The sequence below is a fragment of the Rutidosis leptorrhynchoides genome, chromosome 1 (assembly GCF_046630445.1).
Source record: "Rutidosis leptorrhynchoides isolate AG116_Rl617_1_P2 chromosome 1, CSIRO_AGI_Rlap_v1, whole genome shotgun sequence".
Taxonomy (NCBI): domain Eukaryota; kingdom Viridiplantae; phylum Streptophyta; class Magnoliopsida; order Asterales; family Asteraceae; genus Rutidosis; species Rutidosis leptorrhynchoides.
The window spans coordinates 523,727,777-523,753,171 of record NC_092333.1 but is presented as its reverse complement, the minus strand read 5'-3'; the positions used below and the strand labels follow the sequence as shown (position 1 = coordinate 523,753,171).

Genomic DNA, 25,395 nt, shown 5'->3' with positions numbered 1-25,395 from the left:
CTGATCCGCAAACTTTTACTTCAGCGGATCTTCCAAATTCTTTAAGTATTCTTCGCACAATATCTGTTTTCAACCTTTAGCGCTTAAAATATACATATACAACACTATGTATATGATCAAGTCCCCAAGTTTATTATGGTACATTTTTCATAAAAAAAAAATGCAGCATGATAAACTCTAAAAATAAAATCCGCAGTTAGTCATTGCTGTAACCCGCAATGAATTATTTCGCCATGTCTTTGTTACCGTTAGATCAAACAAAGTTACAGTTTCCAACCGTTTGCGAAAAATATTACCGTTAAAACAACATGATTAAGGCTGAAGCATAATCGATTAACATTCTCAATGTCCCTATATACATACCAACATTAGGAATCATAAAATCCTCAACCTTACTTAATTCAAAATACTCTTCATTAATCAATTTTTCTACCAATCTTTAATTCACTTTATATTCACATACAGTTCCTTTCACTTCAAGATGAGAATCGAGGAAGTCGACCATAAATTAAACCCAAAAACTTTGATCACCAATCTATCAACAAGCCCTGAATCAAAATCAACAACCACCTCTGGAAAGAAAGAGCGTCTGATACCAGTTGTTGATTTTACAACAAAATTGCCACTCACCAAAATTGATCCTGCCATGCGACCATACGAGACACCGCCATCTTCTCAAAATAAGAAATTGAAACAGAGCGAAAAAACTCTCTTCGAGAACCGGTGATATCAAATTATGATCCGGAACAACAGATGAGTAAGCCGAGAACATTACCCTCTCAACATAGTCTTATCGTGTATCAATTTTCTTCACTAATCCGCAATTTTAATTTTATTGCAGGTGATCAACCGATGACCCATGCTTTCCGAGTCCTAATACCGTGGAAAAGATCACCTAACTATTCCGCACTCCGCCCGATTCCTATGGGGTAAGAGTTGACGGACTATCGGGGTACACGTGTACCTCTACATCTGCTGCGTTAGATCAACGCCAGCAGATGAAATTGGTGATACCAGATGAGCTTCGCCATGAATTTGCGAAACTACCTGCCGCATAAGTGCATAACTACTTTGTGCAGAATTTCTATATGGCCTTCAACTCGGCCTATGACATGATGGGCCGTCAAGAACAATTTTTCCATGTTCTTGAGGGTGAAAAAGCTAAATTTTTGCTGAAAATGCCAAACTCGCAGAGAGCGAAAAGCACTGCACTGATTTATCTGCTGAGCTCTCCGCAGCAAAAACTTCTGTGGAAGATTTGAAACAACAACTTTCTGCTACATCAGATAAAGAAAACAACTTGCAGATGACCAACAATGCTTTAGCGGAAGATGCTGCAAAGTTAGCATTAGAGCGAGACAATGCTCTAGCCGCTAAATCCTCCGCGGAGCTAGAATTTACAAAGCTCCGCCAACATTTGCCTGAATTTTCAAGAAAACTGCTTAACTCCTTTCCTGTTTCACAGAAATTTTCCACGTATGCTGCCGCAATGCGGCTACGCGATAGGGTGGAGTTCATGGATCAAGTTTCCACTAGCTTCCACTTACCCGAGCCGTTACCAACTGATGTAACGGACCGCTTATGCTCTTTGGCAGACGCCCAAGCGGCGTTTGTTGTTGCCAAGGAAGCTATAGTCAAAATTCTCATCCCCAAAATTATTCCGATAAGCAAACAAGATGATGCCATTGCAGTTGACATCATCAAACTCGACTTGTCTAAAGAATAGGGATGTAATTTGACATATGTAATATTAGCGCGCAGCTACCTCTGCGTTTTAATAATAAAGTTTCATTATTTTTCCTTTTGCAAGTACTTTTATTTATATAGCGCTGTATCATCATATTCATAATAGACTTGTCCTTTGCAATTTCCAAAATTTTATTATTGTGCACATAATAAGTATGTACTTTTGGGAAACAATCTGCACTTGTATAAATTTATACATTATGAATCTTCCAAGTCCGCCGAAACGATCCTTAGGTAATTATTAGCATTGTAAAACATCTGAGTATGGCAAAATCAAATACTTAGGAAATTAATACCCTTTCGCAATATTAAATTCGTGCGTGAGCGGGCAATGTCATCACTACGCGATTTAGCCTTTACGAAACATACCAGTATGGTGAAATTAATTGTTCAGGAAAAATTTCATGAACTTTAATGATGCCGCAAAGTTTAATTAAGTTTAACAACATAAGTGGGCTTTTCTAACACTTATGCAAGTCGCGTGTTTATTCATTATATTTTCACAAGTGTGATCAAGACTTGCAAAAACAAAAACACATAGAAAAATAGAAATCGCATTCTTTTATTTCATTTAGCCTTGTTAATACATAAATGTTTTGTTTAATACATATTTACAAGAAAGTTATGCAAAATATCGCTTCAACAAATCATCATGCCACGCATTGGGAAGGCTTCGCCCTTCTATGTCTGTGAGTTTGTTTGAACTCGCCGCGTTAATAGCAACAACTTGATAAGGACCCTCCCAATTGGGTCCTAGTTTACCAAGTTTTTCTACTCGAATCGCATCATTGTTCTGCTATACCCATCCGCCCACATCAAAGGACAATGCGCGCACTCTTTTATGTAAGCTGTTTGTTATTTATTTCTCTGATATCGGCCATTAACCTGCGCTCTTCAATTAAATTAAAGTTTTCACATAAAGCTTCATTATTCGCTTCTTCATCAAAGTTAGCGACTCGATGTGTTGGCACAAAATTTTTAGCAGGTATTATTGCCTCAGAGCCATATACCAAACTAAAAGGCGATTCGCCCGTACTTTTCTTGAAAGTAGTACGATGTGCCCATAAAATATTGGATAACTCATCCACCCAACTAGTTCGTTTTTCATATAAGCGCTTTTTGATTCCGCTTACAATGTCACGATTAGTTACTTCGCATAGGCCATTAGCTTGCGGATGCGCAACCGACGTAAACTTCTGGATTATATTCAATCAGTACACCATGTTTTGAACGGGTCTTTCACTATTCTGGCCCCATTATCGCTAACCAACTCACGCGGAATGCCAAATCTGCACACGATGTATTCCCAAATAAAATTACGCACTTGCACTCCAGTTATAGTGCGAACTGCCTTTGCCTCAACCCATTTTGTAAAATAGTCGATAGCTACAATTAAAAACTTGACATTGCCAAGACCTGTGGGAAATGGTCCCACAATGTCAATAGCCCATTTGTAAAATGGCCATGACGAGTTAACAGAGATATCATGTCTTGGTATCCTATTCTGCGGTGCATGCCTTTGGCAACTCTTGCAGCGTTTAACAATTTTTGCCACATCATGGTATAAGGATGGCCAAAAGTAACCCATCCGCATAATCTTAGCCACAATGGTTTATAGCCTGAGTGTAATGAGCAAGAACCATTGTGCACTTCATCAACTATCATCTCAGCTTCAATTGGGCCAACACACCGCATCATTGGGCCGCAATATGACTTACGATATAAAATATCATTTTGGATGATGTACATTGGTGTTTACTTACGAACCAAACAAGCTTCGCGTTTGTCATCTGGCAAAATATTATTGCGGATGTACTGCATGATTGGTTCCATCTAGTTTGGTTGTTCTTCTTCAATAGACGCAACCATTAGATCATCATCAATTGACTTGCTTGGTAACTCCTCAACCCAAACTTGCTTTTAAAAGTGTGAGAATGTTAATGCGGCCAACTTTCTTAGGCGTCCGCTTTTTTATTTTGGCTTCTTGGCACTTGTGTAAGCTCAAAATGCTCAAACCGTGCAGTCAATTCTTGCAATAACTTCAAATATTTTTGCATTGAGAGTTCATGTGCTTCGAAGGATCCATTGAACTGATTTACCACTAACTGTGAATCTATGTAAGCACGCAGTTTTGTAACTGTAAGACCCGATTATTTATTTTACAGAAGTGTATTAGAGTGCATGAAGTGTGGGGAAAATTGTGCGAGTAAACCGAAGACAGAACCTGTTCAGCCCTTCGTGCGCGCCGCGCAGGGGTGATGGTGCGCGCCGCGCACTGTCCCTACGACAGAACCCCAGTTTTTCTGTTTGGAGTTTAATGAAGCGCATTATGGTCTTTTCACTTGAGGGTCGGTTTTAGGCCACAAAGGCAGATTGGTGGACTCTTTCAAGTCCACAATCTTATCTTCATCTCTTCCATACACTCTCAAACCCTAGAGTGAGAAATAGAGCTTAGAGAGAGAAAGCTTCATTTGGGAAAGAAGGAGCTTGAATCAAACGAAGTTGCAAGTGTTAAAGTTGTTTACCTTGTTCACGGCTACGTTGTGGTGGTATTGGTAAGCTCTAACTCCTAGTTTTTATAGTTTGATTTAGTGTTCATAATTGGGGTTTTGAAATGGGTGTTCTTGAAATAAACCCATTAGTTGTTAATTGGATGTTTGAGTTAGTAAATGGTGTTAATAACCATTGTTGGTTGGTTTGGGTTTGTTAATGAAGATGATTAGTTGTTAATCATGTTTGGTTGTTGGAATCACTAGTTAATTAAGATTATAAGTGATTAGAAGTGTAAACTTGCAAATGGGTGTTGACTTGAGTTTGGGTCAAAATGGATTTTTGTGTCTAATGATGCAAGTAAGTGTTTTGATGTTGAACCTTGAGCATAAGGGGGTGTTTGAACATAATCATTAGTTAATTTTGATTATGGGTGTTTTGGACGAGTTTTGACTTAGTCAAAGTGATGCATGTGCAAATGGGTCGATATTGTACTTATGGTGTTTTGTGTATAAGCTAGTGTATTTAGCTTATTCGGTTGTAAATTACTTAGGTGATTTGCATCGGACGATTAGGAGCTCAAGCGGAAGTTGCCTTACTTGAAATCAAGGTGAGTGGAATATTTATACATGTATGTATGTGGTTTATTTACTCGTATGCGATGTGGGCCTTTGGCGCCACATCGTGAGTGTTGGGCGTTATGTCACAAGTTGGTGGCTTATTTGGTATTCGGGTGAAGAGAACTACGGGTCGGTAGTATCTCGCTAGGTGTCTCACGATTCAGTGACACCTCTTGGAGGTTTACAAGTCGGTGACCTCATATGTATTGACGGGTGGTGCACTAGTCGGTGACACCCCATAGTGTTCACAAGTCGGTGACACTTGGTGGTACTTCACAAGTCGGTGATGCCACATGGCGTTCACGAGGCGGTGACCCATAAGTAATAGTGGTGATTCACAAGTCCGTGACACCTTATGATGAGTCACAAGTCGGTGACATTTCTTAGTGATCACAAGTCGGTGACACTAGGTGGGGCTTCACAAGTCGGTGATGCTACATGGTGATTCACAAGTCGGTGACACCATATGACGAGTCACAAGTTGGTGACATGGTACGAGTGAGACTCGATGATCTTGGTCGGCTACAAGTCGGTAGTAGTAAGCGGTGAACGGTTAGCGTGTTTATGCCCTTTTATGTTTAGTATATTATCGTGTTGAATTATATACTAACGTTATTGCTAGTCGTGTGTTTGTTGATGCTAACTCGTTTGTTCGTTGTATGTAATGGTTTTGTAGGTGGATGCGTGTAGGTAAATTACATATGTATATGTATAAGTATTGCATTCACTAAGCATTAGCTTACCCTCTTGTTGTTTACCATTTTATAGGTTCCGGCATGGATAAGGGTAAGGGCATTCGTTCGGACTAGAGATCCCGCTTGATGCTAGGGGACGCTTTTGGCTTTAGTAGCTCTTGGAGTTTGACCGATAGTTGGGTAGTTTAATCCCAAACGCCATGCTCATTGTGTAGTTTGGAACTTAAACTTTTTGGTGGTCGAAACTCTAAACTTGTATTAAACTTGTATTTTGGGTCGTGTGGGCCCCGCTTGTAAAACATAGTTTTATGTTTGATTCTTGTTAGTTTTACATATATAAGTTTGCCGTGAAAAGCGTTCGGTCTAAATATGTCGGGAAGTGGTCCATATTTTTTAGAGTTAAAAACAGTTTGATCAGAGCCTGGAACGCCTTGTGCGCGCCGCGCACTTTCAGTGGAGCGCGCCGCGCACCACACCTGAGCAGCAGTTTAAAATTTTTTTTGGGACTGTTTTTGGTCGGTTATCGGAGGCGGGTTGTTACAAGTGGTATCAGAGCATGGTCTAAGGGATTTAGGTGACTTGAGACAGGCGCCTAGACTTAGACTTTTGTGTGTGCTATTATGCGGGACTTGTAGGATTGCGGGTCGGTTCGGGATTTAGTTAGTGCCTTAGAGAATGGGTGAACTAGCTATGTATTGATTATGTTGTTATTAATCGTGTTGTTTGCGTTGAATATCTAGCGAGATAGTTGTTGTATTCATGAGCTCGGCATGACGTGTGAGCGTAATAATGCTTCGCGACCATTATTACGGTTGCAAGCCAAGTCATGCAAGTGATGTACAACAAGTGTTGAACTAGATGGGATGTACGAACTGTGGCATATTATATGTTTGTGAACGATTGATCGTGGTGGTGTGTGTAAGTTATTCATGTTGTGTTCCTAACCGAGTTCATTTCTTAGAATGACTACAAGGAGCAAACAAGCCAACGAAGATCAAGACGAAGACGTTGAGTTCACGGCTAAAGTTGAGGCCATCTTTAAACGTCAAAAAGCGGAGTTTCTCGAGGATGTTAGAAAAGTTTTTCAGGAATCGGTTGATGGGCAATTAACCGATCTAATTGATGAAAGGGTGAAGGTCGCAATCGAGGAAGCGCTTGATGCTAGAAATATTTATCCCCGAGGCGAAGGGAGTGAAGGAAATGGGAGGCGGGACTTCCATTACAAAAACTTCAAGGATGCACAACCTCCTATGTTTAATGGGGTAAGTGATGGAATTCAACATAATAACAAGTTGCTCAATGTTAACTTAATCATGAAACCAATTCATTTAGAGTTGTAACAAGCGGAAGCATAATTATTAAGAAAACAAGTTTATATATGTTAAACCATTTAATTGAATTCCATGTAATATCAAGTCTTGAAATTATGCTTACAAATTTAAGAACAAGAGGAGAAGATTTGCATTTACCTCCTCAAGCTAGTTGAGGGTTGTTTAACACAAGGAGAAGATGAACAAGTGTGTTAAAGCTCCAAGATTTTAATGCACCAACACCACCCTTGAACTTAGTTATGTATTAGACACTTAATCACCTTTAAACTTAGCTTGGAACCCACTTCTCTTGCACCCTAAAAACTGGACAACAGCTTAAGAAAAGATGAAGGTGAATGGAGTCTCAAAACAATGAAACCTCAAGAGGTGATACCCCAAACTTGTACCCAACACCTAGTGCTTTGGTTAGGATTTAATAACACTTGATTATCACTTGAAAAACCAAGCTTGGAACCCTCTTTTGCTGCTCAAAAATCACGGCCAGAAACAGCAGGTTTGGAGCAGTTTTTTTGCTTGGTTCTTTCACTAGAATATGTGTGTTTGCATGTTGTTTTAAGTCTCCAACAAGTCCTCCCTCTACCTCCCCATGCTCATAAGGAATTGTGCTACTTAAAAGCAACAAAAGACTAAGCATGAGTGGACTTCTTGGAGTCCCAAAATCTGCCCACTATGTGATTATTATAACATTATTGTAATTGTTTTATAAAACTAGTTAATACAATTACAAACTTGTTAAATAAAACATGCATTATTTATGTTACTTACATTTTATAAACCTTTTATAAAATATAACATAATATAATCATTTAAACCTATAAACAATTATATATAAATCATCCAAATAATTTATCTCAAGTGATAATACTTTAGAAAACCGATTTTCTAAATTTCAAGTGTCGCGTATTTATTTAACGATCCAACCGTTAAGATTAAATACTTATAAGGTGTTGGTAAGTTTGTTATTGGGTATGACCCGACTTGGATCATAACACGTTAGCCACGTTAATTTAATATGTCTCTCGGGCATACGAAATACCTTCAATCTCCCACTTGCACGAGAAACATAAGAAATTAATGCAAGTGATGGATACAGCCTAACACACCGTCCATCACCCCTAATATGTTATGACTTTGTGCCATTCAATAACATCATTCCTTTCGAGTTCCCATCTCGAATATGATTAGGTGAATCTTTCATTATATCCTTTCATCCTAGATGTCATGTTAAATCCAAGAGATATAGAGTGATCACTCTCTTATAGATTTAACTTTATCAGGCCTTAGACATCTGACTCTCAACGAATAAGAGGGACAAATTCCATCTTGATTACATACGTCCTAGACACTACACTTCATACCATACGTGAAGTCTCCCTTATGAGCTACCATGTTTCAGAATAGCGAAGGAAAGAATCAAGGCACAGTACTTGGTGAATATCCGAACCCAATATGTATCTCAGGTCCGAGGATACAATGATATTCGCCTTTACTCAAGATTACATGTGATCAACCACAAAGGCTCTATACAGTAATTCTTGAGAGCGGGTCTTCCAATATTTGTTTCCCACAAATATCTATGAACCTTGGTTGCAACCTTGCCCCACATTCAACCTATGAATGTATACCAATCCGAGTTCATAATAGTCTAAACCTCACACTTGTTCCCACAAATGTGATCGACTACGGAATTTAGAATAATTGCTTATTCATGGATGAAATATGCAAAATAAGAACATAACTCAAATAAATTAGCACCATAGTCATATTAATGAGTTTGAATGATTTCGTTCCGGTACAATACTTAAAATAGATCAATTCCAATCACTAGAATATCGAAGCCCTGATGCACAAACATGTCCCTCATGCTTTGGCCCATGTAAAAGCTTCGTGAGTGGATCCGCAACATTTTGATCTGTGTGAACTTTGTGAATACATATCTTTCCCTTATCAACCTCATCCCTGATGTAGTTGAATCTCCGCTCAATGTGACGAGTCTTTTGATGAGCACGAGGTTCCTTGATTTGAGCAATCGCACCCTCGTTGTCACAAAAGATCTCAAGAGGGTCCTGAATGGAAGGGACCACTCCTAAGTCGTCGATGAATTTCTTCATCCATGCAGCTTCCTGTGCTGCCAATGAGGCGGCAATGTACTCCGACTCTGTAGTGGATAACGCAACAACTTCCTGTTTTGAGCTCTTCCAAGAGACCGCACCACCATTTAACATGAAGACATAACCGGATTGTGATCGAGAGTCATCTCGATCAGTTTGGAAACTCGCGTCCATGTAACCTTTTACAGCGAGTTCCTCCTCACCAGACCCATATATTAGAAACATATCCTTAGTCCTCCTAAGGTATTTCAATATGCTTTTAACAGCAATCCAATGACTATTTCCTGGATTATTCTGGTATTTACTTGTCAAGCTTAGAGCGCATGACACATCCGGTCTAGTACATATCATTGCATACATGATAGACCCAATAGCAGATGCGTATGGGACTTTCTTCATTCTCTCTTGTTCATCTTTCGTGGTAGGACACTGAGATGAACTGAGAACGGTTCCTTTTTGAATAGGTACCAAACCTCTCTTAGAGTTTTTCATCTTGAACCTTTTCAAGATTTTATCAATGTATGTACTTTGACTTAAACCTATCAATCTCTTGGATCTATTCCTATAGATCCCTATCCCCAATATGTATTGTGCATCTCCAAGATCCTTAATGGAGAAGCAACTCTTTAGCCAAGTTTTGACTCCTTGCATTGTGGTAATATCATTCCCAAATAATAATATATCATCCACATATAGTACAAGGAACATGATAGTGCTCCCACTAGCTTTCTTATATACACAAGCTTCATCACCATTTTTAATGAAGCCAAATTTCTCGGCTTCCTCATTAAAATGATGATTCCACATTCTAGATGCTTGTTTCAATCCGTAGATTGACTTCTTTAACTTGCATACCCTTTTAGGATATTTTGGATCAACAAAACCTTCAGGCTGAACCATATAGACATCTTCCATAAGATATCCATTTATGAAAGCGGTTTTGACATCCATTTGCCATATTTCATAGTCGTAGTGAGCAGCAATGGCAAATAATATCCTAATAGACTTTAGCATTGCCACTGGCGAGAAAGTTTCATCATAATCAACCCCTTGAGTTTGAGTGAAACCTTTTGCTACAAGTCTAGCTTTATATGTATCCAAGTTTCCATGTATGTCGGTTTTCTTCTTGAAAAGCCATTTGCAATCAACTAGCTTAGAGCTAGGAGGTTGCTCAACAAGTTCCCACACTTGGTTTTCATACATGGATTGCATCTCGGCGTTCATGGCATCCTGCCATTTATCTTTATCAATCCTTGATAAAGCATCTTCGTAGTTTGTCGGTTCATCCAAATCAACCGTATAGCAACCATCTACGAGAAACCCATATCTCTCGGGAGGATTACTAATCCTACTAGATCTTCGAACGTCTTGTGTATTTTGATCATCCATTTGATCACTATCAACATTTTCATGTTGAGTGCTAGTGTCAACCAATTGTGTATCATCTACTTGATCTTGAACCTCTTCAAGATCTATCTTCCTTTCACTATTTCCTTCCATTAGGAACTTAGTTTCAAGGAATTCCGCCTTCCGAGCAACAAATACATTCTACTCGGATGGATCATAGAAATAGTATTCCATATCATCCTTGGGATATCCTATGAAGATACACTTCGTGGATCGAGCATTCAACTTATTAGGGACGTAACGCTTAGGATAAGCTTCACATCCCCATACCTTTAAGTATGATAGAGATGGAGGTTTACCAAACCACATCTCGTGAGGAGTTCGTTCCACTTTCTTGGTTGGGTCCATATTTAAAATACGGGCCGCGGAGCTTAGACAATAACCCCAAAATGATAGAGGCAACGAGCTTCTTGCCATCATAGATCGAACCATATCCATTAGGGTTCGGTTCCTCCTTTCGGAAACTCCATTAAGCTGGGGTGTTCCGGGTGGAGTAAGTTGTGAGATAATCCCACAACTCCTAAGATGATCTTGGAAGGCATCGCTTAGGTATTCACCTCCTCTATCGGTACGAAGTACCTTAATTGTCCTATTGAGTTGATTTTGTACTTCGTTTTGATATTCTTTGAATGCTTCAAACGTTTCGTCCTTGTGTCTTAATAAGTAGACATATTCGAAACGACTAAAGTCATCAATGAAAGTAACAAAGTATCTTTCACCATTCCTAGTCATGGGTTTAAAGGGTCCACATACATCCGAATGTATTAATCCCAATAAATCTTTAGCCCTTTCATAGGTCCCTTTGAAAGGTGCTTTAGTCATCTTGCCTTGTAAACAAGACTCACATACTTCAAACGAATCCATTTCATTTGATTTCAAAAGTCCATTCTTTTGAAGTGTATGTATTCGGTTCTTGTTTATGTGACCAAGGCGACAATGCCATAAGTAGGAATCACTCAAATCCCTTTTGAGTTTCTTGGTGCTTGTATGGTACATTGAGCTACTAGATGATGTGTCATCATGAACCAATTCATAAATTCCATTTGAAGGTGAAGCCTTGAAATAGAATACATTATCTAAATAAATATGGATATCATCATTAACAAAATTAAGATAAAACCCACATTGTTTCAAACGGGAAATGGAAATAATGTTTCGACATAAATCGGGTGCATACAAAACATCTTTCAAAATAAGTTCCAAACCACTTGGAAGCTTTAACACAAAGTCTCCTTGAGCCTTCACTTGCACTTTGGCTCCATTACCCATGTAGAGACTCGATGTTCCCGTTTGCTTGCTACTTCTTTTGAACCCCTGCAATGAATTGCAAATGTGAGTTCCACATCCAGTGTCTAATACCCATGTATTAGAAGAAGTAATACTAAGCTCTATATATACCATATATATATTACTTGAGGTTTGCCCTGCATCCCTCTTGTCCTTCAACTCCTTAAGATAAACCGGACAGTTTCGTTTCCAATGACCCATCTCACCGCAACCGAAACATGGGTCTTCCTTGGGGTTTGCCTTCTCGGCTACCTTTTGCTTCTTAGCCTTGTTGATGGTTGGGGTAACCATCTTCCCCTTCCCTTTGCCTTGATGGGCGGGTCCTTTTCTCTTAGCCACCTTTGGCTTAGAGGTGTTACCTTTGGACCCACTTTGATCGATTGCTAACACGGGTAAAGCCCTTTTACCCATGCTAGTTTCCGCCGTTCTAAGCATACCGTGAAGCTCACCTATGCTCTTATCCATCCCATTCATATTGTAATTAATTACAAATTGATCAAACCTTTTTGATAGGGAGTTAAGGATAAGATCGGTGGCTAACTCATTAGATATGTTTAGGTTAAGACGGTTAGCACGATCGATAAGGCTTTTCATCTTAAGTACATAAGATGAAACCGATTGGGTATCGTCCATACGACAAGCATGTAGCGCCCGAACCGTTTTGAAACGCTCGACACGCGCTTGTTGAAGGAACATCTCCTTCAATTGCGTTATCATGTCGTATGCACTATGATGCTCGAAATCCTTTTGGAGTTCGGGAATCATAGTCCCAAGCATTAGGCATGAGACTTGAAGGGAGTCGTGGCAATACTTATCGTAAGAGGCCATTGCCTCCACATCATTCTCATCCGGTTGATCGGGAATGGGGTCCTCAAGTACATACGCTTTATCCTCTTGTTTGAGGACAATCCGAAGATTACGGAACCAATCCATAAAGTTGGTATGGTTGAGTTTGTCTTTCTCTAAGAGAGACCTTAATGATAGGTGGTTTAGGTTAAGTGGTGCGTTTGGAATGTTGTTGTTGTTATTGGCGGCCATCTACAAAATTAACAAAGTTCGTTTAAGTATCGATTTTAATTTAACATTCAATACCCTTTAAATCAAAATGAATTATTAAATTCTAGAATCCAACGGTAAACCAAATTTCGGTTAGGTGACCTTCATCCCGCAATTTGATTCAGCTAGGTAGTCAATAAATGACAATTGCAATCCATTTGCAACTTCTAGAGTATGGGATCATGCAATCCTTTTGCATGGCATATTTATCCCATCAACGCCTATTTGTTCCTCATGCTTCGGTGACCCTAAGTTCATGATTCCCAAATCAAGTCGTCCTACTTGTATAGACTTGTAAATTTAACATACATGTGGTTAGGTGACCTTTATCCCACAAGCATGCGAAATTTACCTTAATCATATTAGTTTGCTCATAATGGTTAGGTGACCTTTATCCCATCATGAGTTCCCTAATACTTTTAAGTGTCACACAATAGGATGGCGTTTAACTTGTTTACCTTGTTAGTGAAAGGGATTTTGAGTTTTCGTTAATTCTAGTTTGAGAAAACTTTTATACCATACACCAACATGAATTTAGTGCATGGTACTTATGAAAAACCATTTTCATGTCTTGTAATTAAGCCAATTACTTAATATAAACCATTTTATATGTATGATCCTTATCATGTCCTTAATAACCGTTTATTAATGTCCTTTTAGCCATTTCAATTTAACCATTTTAAATTGTCGTTTTGCATGTGATTAATAACGTCTAATTTAACCAATTAAATTTTAGTTTTGTTTGTTGTTAACTTGTGTGATTAACTTGTAGCATACAAATATACAATCCACAATCATACAATAACAACCAAGCATGCAAAACAATATGTTCACAATCAAGCCTTTTGGTAGACATTTTGCTTAGCCGAAAACAAAATGCCACCGGTCAATGGGTAAAACACAAAGTAAGAGGTTTTAACCTCCCACTTAACTTTGCATCCTTATGCTTCTTGTGTTCTTCCTTGTGATCTTCATGCAATTTCATCTTGTTACAAAATATATCCTAATACATTTTGTCTAGGAAATGAAATACAACCTAATCTACTTTACATACCAAATATAAAATAGATTACATAACCAAATGAATGAATATTACAACCAAATGAATAAATTATTATTACATACCAAATGAATAATACAAATCATTCAAACACACAACCAAACAAACACAAGGTCTAGGCATTGATTGTGAACAACAACATAGAATAAAATTGACCAAATGACAAGTTCCAAACCCTTTTTGGAACCCCAATAATTCGGCCAACTTACCAAACCCACCCAAACCCGAACATTTTTACATTCCATATTTATGCATGTACTTGGAATGCAAATATAGTGGGTTTAAAGACAATATACGAAGCATAATCCATAGACTTCGGCTCTAGATACCATTGATGGGATTCAACATAATAACAAGTTGCTCAATGTTAACTTAATCATGAAACCAATTCATTTAGAGTTGTAACAAGCGGAAGCATAATTATTAAGAAAACAAGTTTATATATGTTAAACCATTTAATTGAATTCCATGTAATATCAAGTCTTGAAATTATGCTTACAAATTTAAGAACAAGAGGAGAAGATTTGCATTTACCTCCTCAAGCTAGTTGAGGGTTGTTTAACACAAGGAGAAGATGAACAAGTGTGTTAAAGCTCCAAGCTTTTGATGCACCAACACCACCCTTGAACTTAGTTATGTATTAGACACTTAATCACCTTTAAACTTAGCTTGGAACCCACTTCTCTTGCACCCTAAAAACTGGACAGCAGCTTAAGAAAAGATGAAGGTGAATGGAGTCTCAAAACAATGAAACCTCAAGAGGTGATACCCCAAACTTGTACCCAACACCTAGTGCTTTGGTTAGGATTTAATAACACTTGATTATCACTTGAAAAACCAAGCTTGGAACCCTCTTTTGCTGCTCAAAAATCACGGCCAGAAACAGCAGGTTTGGAGCAGTTTTTTTGCTTGGTTCTTTCACTAGAATATGTGTGTTTGCATGTTGTTTTAAGTCTCCAACAAGTCCTCCCTCTACCTCCCCATGCTCATAAGGAATTGTGCTACTTAAAAGCAACAAAAGACTAAGCATGAGTGGACTTCTTGGAGTCCCAAAATCTGCCCACTATGTGATTATTATAACATTATTGTAATTGTTTTATAAAACTAGTTAATACAATTACAAACTTGTTAAATAAAACATGCATTATTTATGTTACTTACATTTTATAAACCTTTTATAAAATATAACATAATATAATCATTTAAACCTATAAACAATTATATATAAATCATCCAAATAATTTATCTCAAGTGATAATACTTTAGAAAACCGATTTTCTAAATTTCAAGTGTCGCGTATTTATTTAACGATCCAACCGTTAAGATTAAATACTTATAAGGTGTTGGTAAGTTTGTTATTGGGTATGACCCGAATTGGATCATAACACGTTAGCCACGTTAATTTAATATGTCTCTCGGGCATACGAAATACCTTCAGTAAGGGATCCGTTGAAGAGTACATGTTGGGTTTCAGATATCGAGGGGGCTTTCCGTACTAGTGAATGCCCTCCCGAGAAGAAAACGAGGTACGGTTCTAGTATGTTACGTGAAGAAGCCAAGTTGTGGTGGGATGACAAGATTCAATTGTATGGCGAGGAACAATGTATGAGCTTGTCATGGGATGAGTTCAAAAAGGAGTTCTTTGATGAATACCGAACTTCTTCCGACCTTGATAGAATCCGGGACGAGTTACACAATTTGCGATAAGGTTCGATGGACTTGGTTACTCTCAAGTCTACCTTCTTGGCAAAGACTCGTTTTTGTCTGGAGTATGTTGGTGACGATCACAAGTTGATGAAAGATTTCTACCGTACCATGAATGACGAGTTGAAGGGTAAGATTAGTCGGGGAATGGCTAAGTCTTTTGAAGAGTTGTTTGAGTTGGCGCGGGGTTTCGAACCGGAGGTGTCAAAGCCAAGTGTGTCCGATGTTAGTAAACGGAAGTTCGAAGCGGCGACGTTTTCGAACAAGAAGAGTAAAAGCGCTACCGGAGGTGTCAGAAGCGTAAAGATGAATGACACGGGTGGTTCTAAATTCGCGTGTTATAATTGTGGGCAAACGGGGCATAAGTCTCGTGATTGTCCGTCGGGTAAGGTCACATGTTTTAAGTGCCGGAAGGAGGGACACCGGAAGTCGGAATGTCCCGAGTGGAATAGTGACGGAGCGCGAAAATCTAGCGACGCTTGATTCAGGTACTATTCAATTTTAGTACTATCTTTATGCGGGTGATTTTGGATAATGATTGAGTTTATCCATGTGTTGTAGTGACTAGCTAGGTAGAGTTAGTCCATTGCGGTTTGATTAGCCATGTCGGGTTAATCAATTGGATGTTGGATGTTGACCGAGGTGGGTTAACCAAGTGAGTTTGACTAACCGGGTCGGGTTAATCAATTAAATGATAAGTGTTGACCGAGTCGGGTTGACCTAGTGTGTTTGACTTAACCAAGTCTGGTTAATCAATTGTTGTTAGGCGTTGACCGGGGCGGGTTGACTAAGGGTATTTGACTAACCGAGCCGGGTTAATCAAATTGTTTTTAGGGGATTAACCAAGTCGGGTTGACCGAGATAGTTTGACTAACCAAGTTGGGTTAATCAATAAGTTGTTGGGAGTGTTGACCAAGTCGGGTTGACCAAGTGAGTTCGACTTAACCAAGTCGGGTTAATCAATTTGGTGATAAGCGTTGATCGAGGCGGGTTGACCGAGCGTATTTGACTAACCGGGTCGGGTTAATTAATTCTTGTTAAGGGTTGGCAGAGGTAGGTTGACCGGGCGAGTTGGAGGCCTAACCGAGTCGGGTGAAATCGTGATTTGATTAGAGGGTTACTTGTATTGCACTCCAGAAGGTTTAGCGTAGTAATGGTATGCCGTTCGAGAGGCGTTCACGTTGACTTTGTATGTGTGCGAGTATAGTCATGGTGGTTGACTATCTTTGTTTGTGTGTAAGTGACCGCGTTAACGGTCGAGACGGTACGGGTAGGGTATAAGTCTTGGTGGCACCAAGCATCGCCTTTGTAAGTGAAAGTTTACTAGGCCTGCTTTGTATCCTAGGGAGATCTCGACTAGCAGTTGATTGCTAGGGAGTTGTGGCGTTGAGCCGTAATGTTCATTGGGTTTGGGTGACTTCGAATAGTCAAGTGTCATATAACGCCGAGGATGGACCCCGAAAGGGGCAAGTGAATGAGACTCGGTGGTAGTAATGGGAGTTGCATAACACTACGTCAGGTGCCCTCCATATACCTGCAAGTGGAATGCTTCACTCTGGTGGTGTGATTACTTTGTACTTGGGTACCAGTGAGGAAACCCGAAGGTACGATCATGGTTTATTGCGACGACTAGCGGGCGTTGACGTTTAGCCGATTCGGAAAGACTAGGTTCGAGTATCTTGTGGTAAGTCCGCGGAAAATTTTGAGTATGACCGACGTTGGTACCGGTCATGTATGTTGTGGAATGTTGAAATTTCGCAAGGTATTATCATCTTGACGATGATAAGGTAGGGTTAAAACCCTAAGTGAGGGAGTATGTACCCGGAGGGTACGATGCTTCTTTGGTTTGGTAGGCGTGTTTGAGCCATTTGCCGTAAGTTATCTCGTTTTGAGAGCCAACTAGATATGTAGAGTGTTAGTTTGGACTGTCTCATGTAGGGGCGTGTTAGGATAGAGTGCGTTCGGGAACGAACTCTCTAGACGAGTCACATAAGTAATAGTGGTGATTCACAAGTCGGTGACACCTTATGATGAGTCACAAGTCGGTGACATTTCTTAGTGATCACAAGTCGGTGACACTAGGTGGGGCTTCACAAGTCGGTGATGCTACATGGTGATTCACAAGTCGGTGACACCATATGACGAGTCACAAGTCGGTGACATGGTACGAGTGAGACTCGATGATCTTGGTCGGCTACAAGTCGGTAGTAGTAAGCGGTGAATGGTTAGCGTTTTTATGCCCTTTTATGTTTAGTATATTATCGTGTTGAATTATATACTAACGTTGTTGCTAGTCGTGTGTTTGTTGATGCTAACTCGTTTGTTCGTTGTATGTAATGGTTTTGTAGGTGGATGCGTGTAGGTAAATTACATATGTATATGTATAAGTATTGCATTCACTAAGCATTAGCTTACCCTCTCGTTGTTTACCATTTTATAGGTTCCGGCGTGAATAAGGGTAAGGGCATTCGTTCGGACTAGAGATCCCGCTTGATGCTAGGGGACGCTTTTGGCTTTAGTAGCTCTTGGAGTTTGACCGATAGTTGGGTAGTTTAATCCCAAACGCCATGCTCATTGTGTAGTTTGGAACTTAAACTTTTTGGTGGTCGAAACTCTAAACTTGTATTAAACTTGTATTTTGGGCGTGTGGGCCCCGCTTGTAAAACATCGTTTTATGTTTGATTCGTGTTAGTTTTACATATATAAGTTTGCCGTGAAAAGCGTTCGGTCTAAATATGTCGGGAAGTGGTCCATCTTTTTACGAGTTAAAAACAGTTTGATCAGAGCCTGGAACGCCTTGTGCGCGCCGCGCACTTTCAGTGAAGCGCGCCGCGCACCACACCTGAGTAGCAGTTTAAATTTTTTTTGGGACTGTTTTTGGTCGGTTATCGGAGGCGGGTTGTTACAGTAACAAGCATTTTATGCACGATATTTACACCAGCAAGTAGCGCTTCATATTAGGCTTCATTATTTGTGACATCGAAATTGAAACGTAGCGCGTATGTATGCTCCTCACCACTTGAGACTGTTAACACTATACCCGCACCAGTACCCTCTGCGCATGAGGCTCCATCAGTGAATAAATCCCATGTTTCGCCTTGCACCGGCTTTAGCTCTGTTCGCTCATGAATTACTTCCATCTCGCCAGACATCTCCGCGAGGTAATCTGCTAAGACTTGCCCCTTTATAGCTTTGCGCGGAAGATATGAGATTTCATAAGCACCTAACTCCACTGCCCACATTGCGAGCCTACCAGATATTTCTGGCTTTGTTAAAACTTGTTTTAGTAGCATGTTAGTTAACACTTGAATTGGATGCCCTTGAAAATATATCCGCAATCTTTGCGATGTTAATATAAGCTCGTACACAAACTTTTCAATGGGGGCATAATTTATTTCACTACTCGTAAGAGCTTTGCTAACAAAATACACTGGCTTTTGTATTTTGTCCCTTTCCGCAACTAAGACTGAGCCAAAAGCCACATTTGCCACCGATATGTAGAGGTAAAGAATTTCGCCTTCTATTGGAGTTATTAATGTAGGCAAAGTTTTTAACAATTTCTTCATTTCCTGAAACGCGGTTTCAGCCTCGCTTGTCCATACAAAACTTTTTTGCTTTAGATAACCCTTCAAAGTTTTGAAAAAAGGCAATTGCCTTTCTGCGGCCTTGGACAAAAATCTTGTTAATACAGCCAACTTGCCCGTCAAACTTTACACCTCTTTAACTGTCTTAGGTGCAGTCATATTTTCGATAGCCGCTATCTTCTTCGGGTTGGATTGAATACCCTGTTCAGTAACTAAATAGCCCAAAAACTTTCCTTCTGTTTCGCCAAAACTACATTTCGACGGGTTAAGCTTCATATTTAGCTTGCGCAATTTATCAAACGTGAAATGTCCCGTTCATATTGATTATAAACGTTCCATATTAATTGATTTTGTTGCGAGATTTTAACCTCTATATAAAACATTTTTCAAAGGCTGCATTCGATTTTAAAACAAACCATAACTTTTAAAATATTACAATGATTATCAAATAATGATAATCTAAAATATAGCGTTTTCACACGACCATTACATAATGGTTTACAATAATATTACACATCAATATATGCCTTCGAATGCAGTTTTTAAACAATATTATACAAGCATGGACTCCAAATCTTGTCCTTAATTTAGTATGCAACAGCGGAAGCTCTTAACAATCACCTGAGAATAAACATGCTTAAAACGTCAACAAAAAATGTTGGTGAGTTATAGGTTTAATCTATATATTTATCAAATTGTAATAATAGACCACAAGATTTCATTTCTCATAAATACACATCTCGTATCAGGCATTTCGCAAACTGCATAGAGGTAAAAATCATTCATATGGTGTACACCTGGTAACCGACCTTAACAAGATGCATATAGAATATCCCCATCATTCCGGGACTCCCTTCGGACATGATAAATTCGAAGTACTAAAGCATCCGGTACTTTGGATGGGGCTTGTTGGGCCCAAAAGATCTATCTTTAGGATTCGTGTCAATTAGGGTGTCTGTTCCCTAATTCTTAGATTACCAGACTAAAAAGGGGCATATTCAGTTTAATAATTCAACCATAGAATGTAGTTTCACGTACTTGTGTCTATTTTGTAAAACATTTATAAAACTGCATGTATTCTCATCCCAAAAATAATAGATTTAAAAAGTGGGACTATAACTCACTTTCACAGATTTTTACTTCGTCGGGAATTAAGACTTGGCCACTGGTCGATTTACGAACCTATAACAAATATGTACATATATATCAATTTATGATCGGAATATATTCACAACATTTTTTATTACGTTTTTATGATTTAAGTTTGTTAAGTTAGAAGTCCTCGTTAGTAACCTACAACTAGTTGTCCACAGTTAGATGTACAGAAATAAATCAATATATATATATATATATCTTGAATCAATCCACGATCCAGTGTATACACATCTCAGGCTAGATCACAACTCAAAGTATATATATTTTTAGAATCAACCTCAACCCTGTATAGCTAACTAAAACATTACTGCATATAGAGTGTCTATGGTTGTTCCAAATAATATATATAGATGTGTTGATATGATATGTCAAAACATTGTATACGTGTCTATGGTATCCCAAGATTACATAATATGTATAATACAATATAAATTAGTTAGGATATGTTTAGTCTAGATTTTTTACAAAATTTTTGTAGCTAAAACTAGCAAGTTTATCCAATTTTGTTTTACCCGTCATTTCTTCGTTTCAAATCCGTTTTGAGTGATTCAAGTTGCTATGGTTTCATAATGAAATGAAATTTATGAAACTAAACAGAAAAGGTATAAGTTTATAGTCAGAAATACAGGTTACAAGTCATTTTAAAGACGTAGTCATTTCCGTTGAAAAAACGACATCTTGATGACCATTTTGAAAAACATACTTCCACTTTGTGTTTAACCATGAAATTTGAATATAGTATCATGTTCATATGTAATATCATTTTTCCAGAAAATAAACTTCCAATTCAAAGATTAAGATACTTTTTATTTTTCTAACCCAAAACAGCCCCCGATTTCACTACGACGGCGTATGTCCGGTTTTACGGTGTTCTTCGTGTTTCCAGGTTTTAAATCATTAAGTTAGCATATCATATAGATATAGAACATGTGTTTAGTTGATTTTAAAATTCAAGTTAGAAGGATTAACTTTGTTTGCGAACAAGTTTAGAATTAACTAAACTATGTTCTAGTGATTACATGTTCAAATCTTCGAATAAGATAGTTTTATATATATGAATCGAATGATGTTATGAACATCATTACTACCTCAAGTTTAGTAGGTAAACCTACTAAAAGTGACAAAAATTGATCTAGCTTGAAAGGAGTCTTGGATGGCTTGAAAGTTCTTGAAGTAGAATCATGACACGAAAACAAGTTCAAGTAAGATTTCCACTCGAAATAAGATAGTTATAGTTATAGAAATTGAATCAAAGTTTGAATATGAGTATTACCTTGTATTAGAAAGATATATTACTGTAAATAAGAAAGATTACTTGAGCCTAGATGATTACTTGGAATGGGTTAGAAAGCTTGGAAGTAGACTTGCAAACATGAAAGTGTTCTTGAAGTTTTCTTGAGTAGTTGTTTTATAAGTTGATATAGGTTAGGATTTATGAACTAGATTGATGTAGATTATGAAGGAAATGATGAAGAACACTTAAAACAATATGAGAGAACAAGAGAGAGATCAATTTTATGAATGAAAGTTGAAAAATGAGAGTGATAATGGTGATGTTGAAAAACGTGGTTATGCATGTCCATTTAAGGTCACATTAGTTTGTAATTTTGTGAGATATTTAATGCTAGTTGTTAAATGATGGTTTCCACATGGTTAGGTGACTCACAAGGGCTGCTAAGAGCTGAATTATTATATGTATATACCAATAGTATATACGTCTAGGAGCTGGGTATTGTACTAGTACGAATACGGGTGCATACGAGTAGAATTGTTGATGAAAATGAATGAGAATGAAATTGTAAGTATTTTTGTTAAGTAGAAGTACTTTGATATGTGTCATGAAACCTTTTAAAAGTGTACTAATACATCTTAATATACTATATGTATATACATTTTAACTGAGTCGTTAAGTCACCGTTAGTCGTTACATATAAGTGTTGTTTCGGAACCTTTAAGTTAACGATCTTGTTAAATGTAATGGATCCATTGTTATTACACTTAAATGAGATGTTAAATTGTTATGTTAACATGTTAACATGGTGTATTAATATATCTTAATATCATATATATATATATATATATATATATATATATATATATATATATATATATATATATATATATATATATATATATATATATATATATATATATATCTGTGTGTGTGTGTAAAATACTATTACAGCGATAATCCTTACATATATGTATTGTTTCGAAATCCTTAAGTTAGTAGTCTCATCTTACTCGTGAAGTTCATTGTTAATACGCTTAATGATATATGTAATTATCATTTCATGATGTTAAACATAGTGTATTAATATCTTAATATGATACATATGTATTTAGTAAGAAGTTGTTATAACGATAATCGTTATATTTATCATTTCGAGTTTTCTTAATTCAATAGTCTCATTGTTAATATACCTAGTGAGATACTTTCTTATCATAATATCATGTTAACTATATATATATATATATATATATATATATATATATATATATATATATATATATATCATCATCATATAATTTATTTTTTTTACAAATTTTAACGTTCGTGAATCGCCAGTCAACTTGGGTGGTAAATTGTCTACATGAAACTCATTTCAAATAATCAAGTCTTAACAAGTTTGATTGCATAACATGCTAGAAACATTTAATCATGCAAATATAGTTTTCATTTAATATATGTAATCATGGAAAAGTTCGGGTCACTACAGTACCTACCCGTTAAATAAATTTTGTCCCGAAATTTTAAGCTGTTGAAGGTGTTGACGAATCTTCTGGAAATAGGTACGAGTATTTCAACTTCATTTGATCTTCACGCTCCCAGGTGAACTCGGGTCCCTACGAGCATTCCATCGAACCTTGATGATCGATATCTTATTTTGCATCAGCCTTTTAACCTCACGATCCATTATCTTGATGGGTTCTTCAATGAATTGTAGTTCTCGTTGATTTTAATTTCGTCTAAAGGAATAGTGAGATCTTCTTTAAAATGAGCAAATGCACAGCAGAAGATTTCTTTCATACCTGAGAATAAACATGCTTTCAAGTGTCAACCACAAGGTTGGTGAGTTCATTAGTTTATCATAATCATTCATTTTCATCATTTTAATAGACCACAAGATTTTCATTTCCATTTCTCATAAATATACGTCCCATGCATAGAGACAAAAATAATCATTCATATGGATTGAACACCTGGTAACCGACATTAACAAGATGCATATAAGAATATCCCCTATCATTTCGGGACATCCATCAGACATGATAAAAACAACATCGAAGTACTAAAGCATCTGGTACTTTGGATGGGGTTTGTTAGGCCCAATAGATCTATCTTTAGGATTCGCGTCAATTAGTAGATCGGTTTACTAATTCTTAGGCTACCAAGCCAAAGGGGCATATTCGGCTTCGATCATTCAACCATATAATGTAGTTTCGATTACTTGTGTCTATTTCGTAAAACATTTATAAAAGCGCATGTATTCTCAGTCCCAAAAATATATATTGCAAAAGCATTTAAAAAGGGAGTAATGAAACTCACTCTACAATATTTTGTAGTAAAAATATTCATACGACGGAACTGAACAATGCAGGGTTGACCTTGGATTCACGAACCTTAGAGAGTTTTCCCAAAAAAATTATGCCTCGGAGCAGGCTCGAACCCGTGACCTCTCGCTAACCACACACACCCCTAAACCATTACCCCATGGCTGTTTTTCTGAATTGGGTTACATCTATACTATATTTAAACCGATTTACTCTGCTTTCGGCCCAACAAGCAAATACAGTTACACAGCCCAATTAATATATCAAATATCACGGCCCAACCAAATAAATTGAAAGCCCACGAGGCAAGTCCATGTTTTAATCTAACAATAGCTTGAACTGGCCCAATTTGCCTCACAAATCCAAGTATCAAGCCCAAGTATGTGATCTATTACGGTTTGTGTTAGGTTTATTTTGGAAATAGGAGGTAACGAACAAGAACAGTCGACAGTTTTAAAATAATTGATTTCGGTTCATCATGCTCACAGTCATCATAATCGTATCATAACAGTAATCATCATCTCACATCATTTATCATAACGTAGTACTATTCAGCATCTTCCTCGTACACCATCTTCATCTCCTCCAAATCATGATCATCATCTTCATTATCCTTTCTTGCTCACCATCATTTTTATCATCAACACTATCATACTCTCGATCATCAATCATCTCGCTGCTTTTGTTCTTCTCCATCACTGAAAAACTAATGGGTTTTGTGTTAAAGGAACCAGAGGCCAGAACAGTCCGATGGTTATTGTTTGTGAATCAAATCAGATTGAAACGGTATACAAGAACCTGATTACAGGGGAGGGAAAAGTTGTTGATGGTGGTGGTTTTCTGAGCTGACCGGAACAGCAACAGAATATGGTAGCAATGTAATTGAAGGTAGCGTGTAGTGGTTGAAACTCATCATCATTATGTTATCATCATCTATCCATCTCCTTCTTCATCATACATCATTACCATTATCACTATGCATCTCCTTCTTCACTGCATCTTCCTTCTCTATATCATTTAATCATCGTTATTCGTGTTTTAATTACTAACAGAAAAAGCGAGTAGTAGTAATAGCAGCTTGTGTGGTGATTTGGATTGGTGTTGCAGGTGGTGGTTCGTGGTGTTATAATGGGTGGTTGATGGGGGTCTCAGTTTCAATTAAGAGAGAGAATCGAGAGAGATGGTGATGAAGGAGATGGAGGGATGTGGTGGTTATGGGGTCCTTGAATATGAATATAAACGCAGTAGCCATAGCATCGCAGCAGCATATGTCAGTTGCAGAAATAGAGACTAAAGAAGAAGAAGCTAAAAAAATATGATGGTGATGTCTTGGGTGATCAATGGTGATGATTAAGGGCAACGGTTTAGGTGGTAGAGTGATTGTCAAACATTAGTACAAACAATAAGATGATTTTCTGGGTCTTGGTTCGATAGAAATCAAACGGTTAGTGATGTGGTGAAACTATACCTTTATTTATGAACGGATTTGAGTTGTTTTGTTACACGAATTGATTTATTGTGAATATGGTGTTTTAATGAATTCGGGTTGATTTCACACATATATAGGCAACTAGTCCTATCCGCGTAGTTTAGT

General features: G+C 37.8%; 1 protein-coding gene across 1 annotated transcript; it reads right to left on the bottom strand.

Annotated features, from left to right (window-relative positions):
• Positions 1-2,585: 2,585 nt before the first annotated feature.
• LOC139841907 (uncharacterized) lies at positions 2,586-3,334 on the bottom strand. Its single transcript, XM_071832096.1, has 2 exons — positions 3,071-3,334; positions 2,586-2,942 (listed from the first exon to the last, which is right to left on the bottom strand). The coding sequence occupies exons 1-2, from the start codon at positions 3,332-3,334 to the stop codon at positions 2,586-2,588; spliced, it is 621 nt and encodes a 206-aa protein (XP_071688197.1).
• Positions 3,335-25,395: the final 22,061 nt, after the last annotated feature.